This window comes from Penaeus monodon, chromosome 29 (assembly GCF_015228065.2).
Source record: "Penaeus monodon isolate SGIC_2016 chromosome 29, NSTDA_Pmon_1, whole genome shotgun sequence".
Classification (NCBI taxonomy): domain Eukaryota; kingdom Metazoa; phylum Arthropoda; class Malacostraca; order Decapoda; family Penaeidae; genus Penaeus; species Penaeus monodon.
In genome coordinates, this window is record NC_051414.1 from 37,870,222 (window position 1) to 37,870,845 (window position 624).

Consider the following 624-nt stretch of genomic DNA (forward strand, 5'->3'; position numbering starts at 1 on the left):
TTTATGTAGTATCATTTATAACTATGAAGGTTTGTGCTAAATCCCCTGTTAAGCTTTTTTTGAGTGGTCTACCATGGTATACTACTAGAACTAGTTCTGGCTACCCCACTTTAATATTTCTCAATGTGAGGTACTACAGTTCAGTCTATCCCAGTACAGGATACCTATTGTGCTTGTATCTAATACCTGATTGATCCAATATATTTAAAACTATATTCAATCATTTATATTTCCACACACACACTCATTTTTCAAAATTGACATCTCAACACTAAAGAGTGTCTCTTACAAGGAAAAACAAGCTTCTTTTTCTCTCTTCATCTTTTCTCTTTTCTTCTAGGCGTTCTAGCTCCCGCTGTTCAACCCTCGTCATGACCTTGGTGGGCGTGGTGCTTGGGGTTGAATTGGCTGTCGATGCCCGTGGTGCTGGGGATGAGGGTCCAGGCCTCACAGGACTTGCAGTAGGTGTACTCTGCAATTGAACAAAATATTTAAAATCCATTCATCACCACCTTTTACTATTGACATTGTTAGTGATACTCAAGGGTGCTCTTTGACTATTAATAATTCACTAAAACACCATTATCTGATATCAACAAATAACTAATTACATAGATATTATTC

General features: G+C 37.3%; 1 protein-coding gene across 1 annotated transcript in view; it reads right to left on the minus strand.

Annotated features, from left to right (window-relative positions):
- LOC119592239 (helicase domino-like) overlaps nt 1-624 on the minus strand; it is a gene marked incomplete at its 3' end in the record, with an annotated part of 26,783 nt that overhangs the window by 9,355 nt on the left and 16,804 nt on the right. The window contains 1 exon segment of the mRNA XM_037941071.1: nt 290-472. Coding sequence (XP_037796999.1) covers nt 290-472 — 183 coding nt within the window.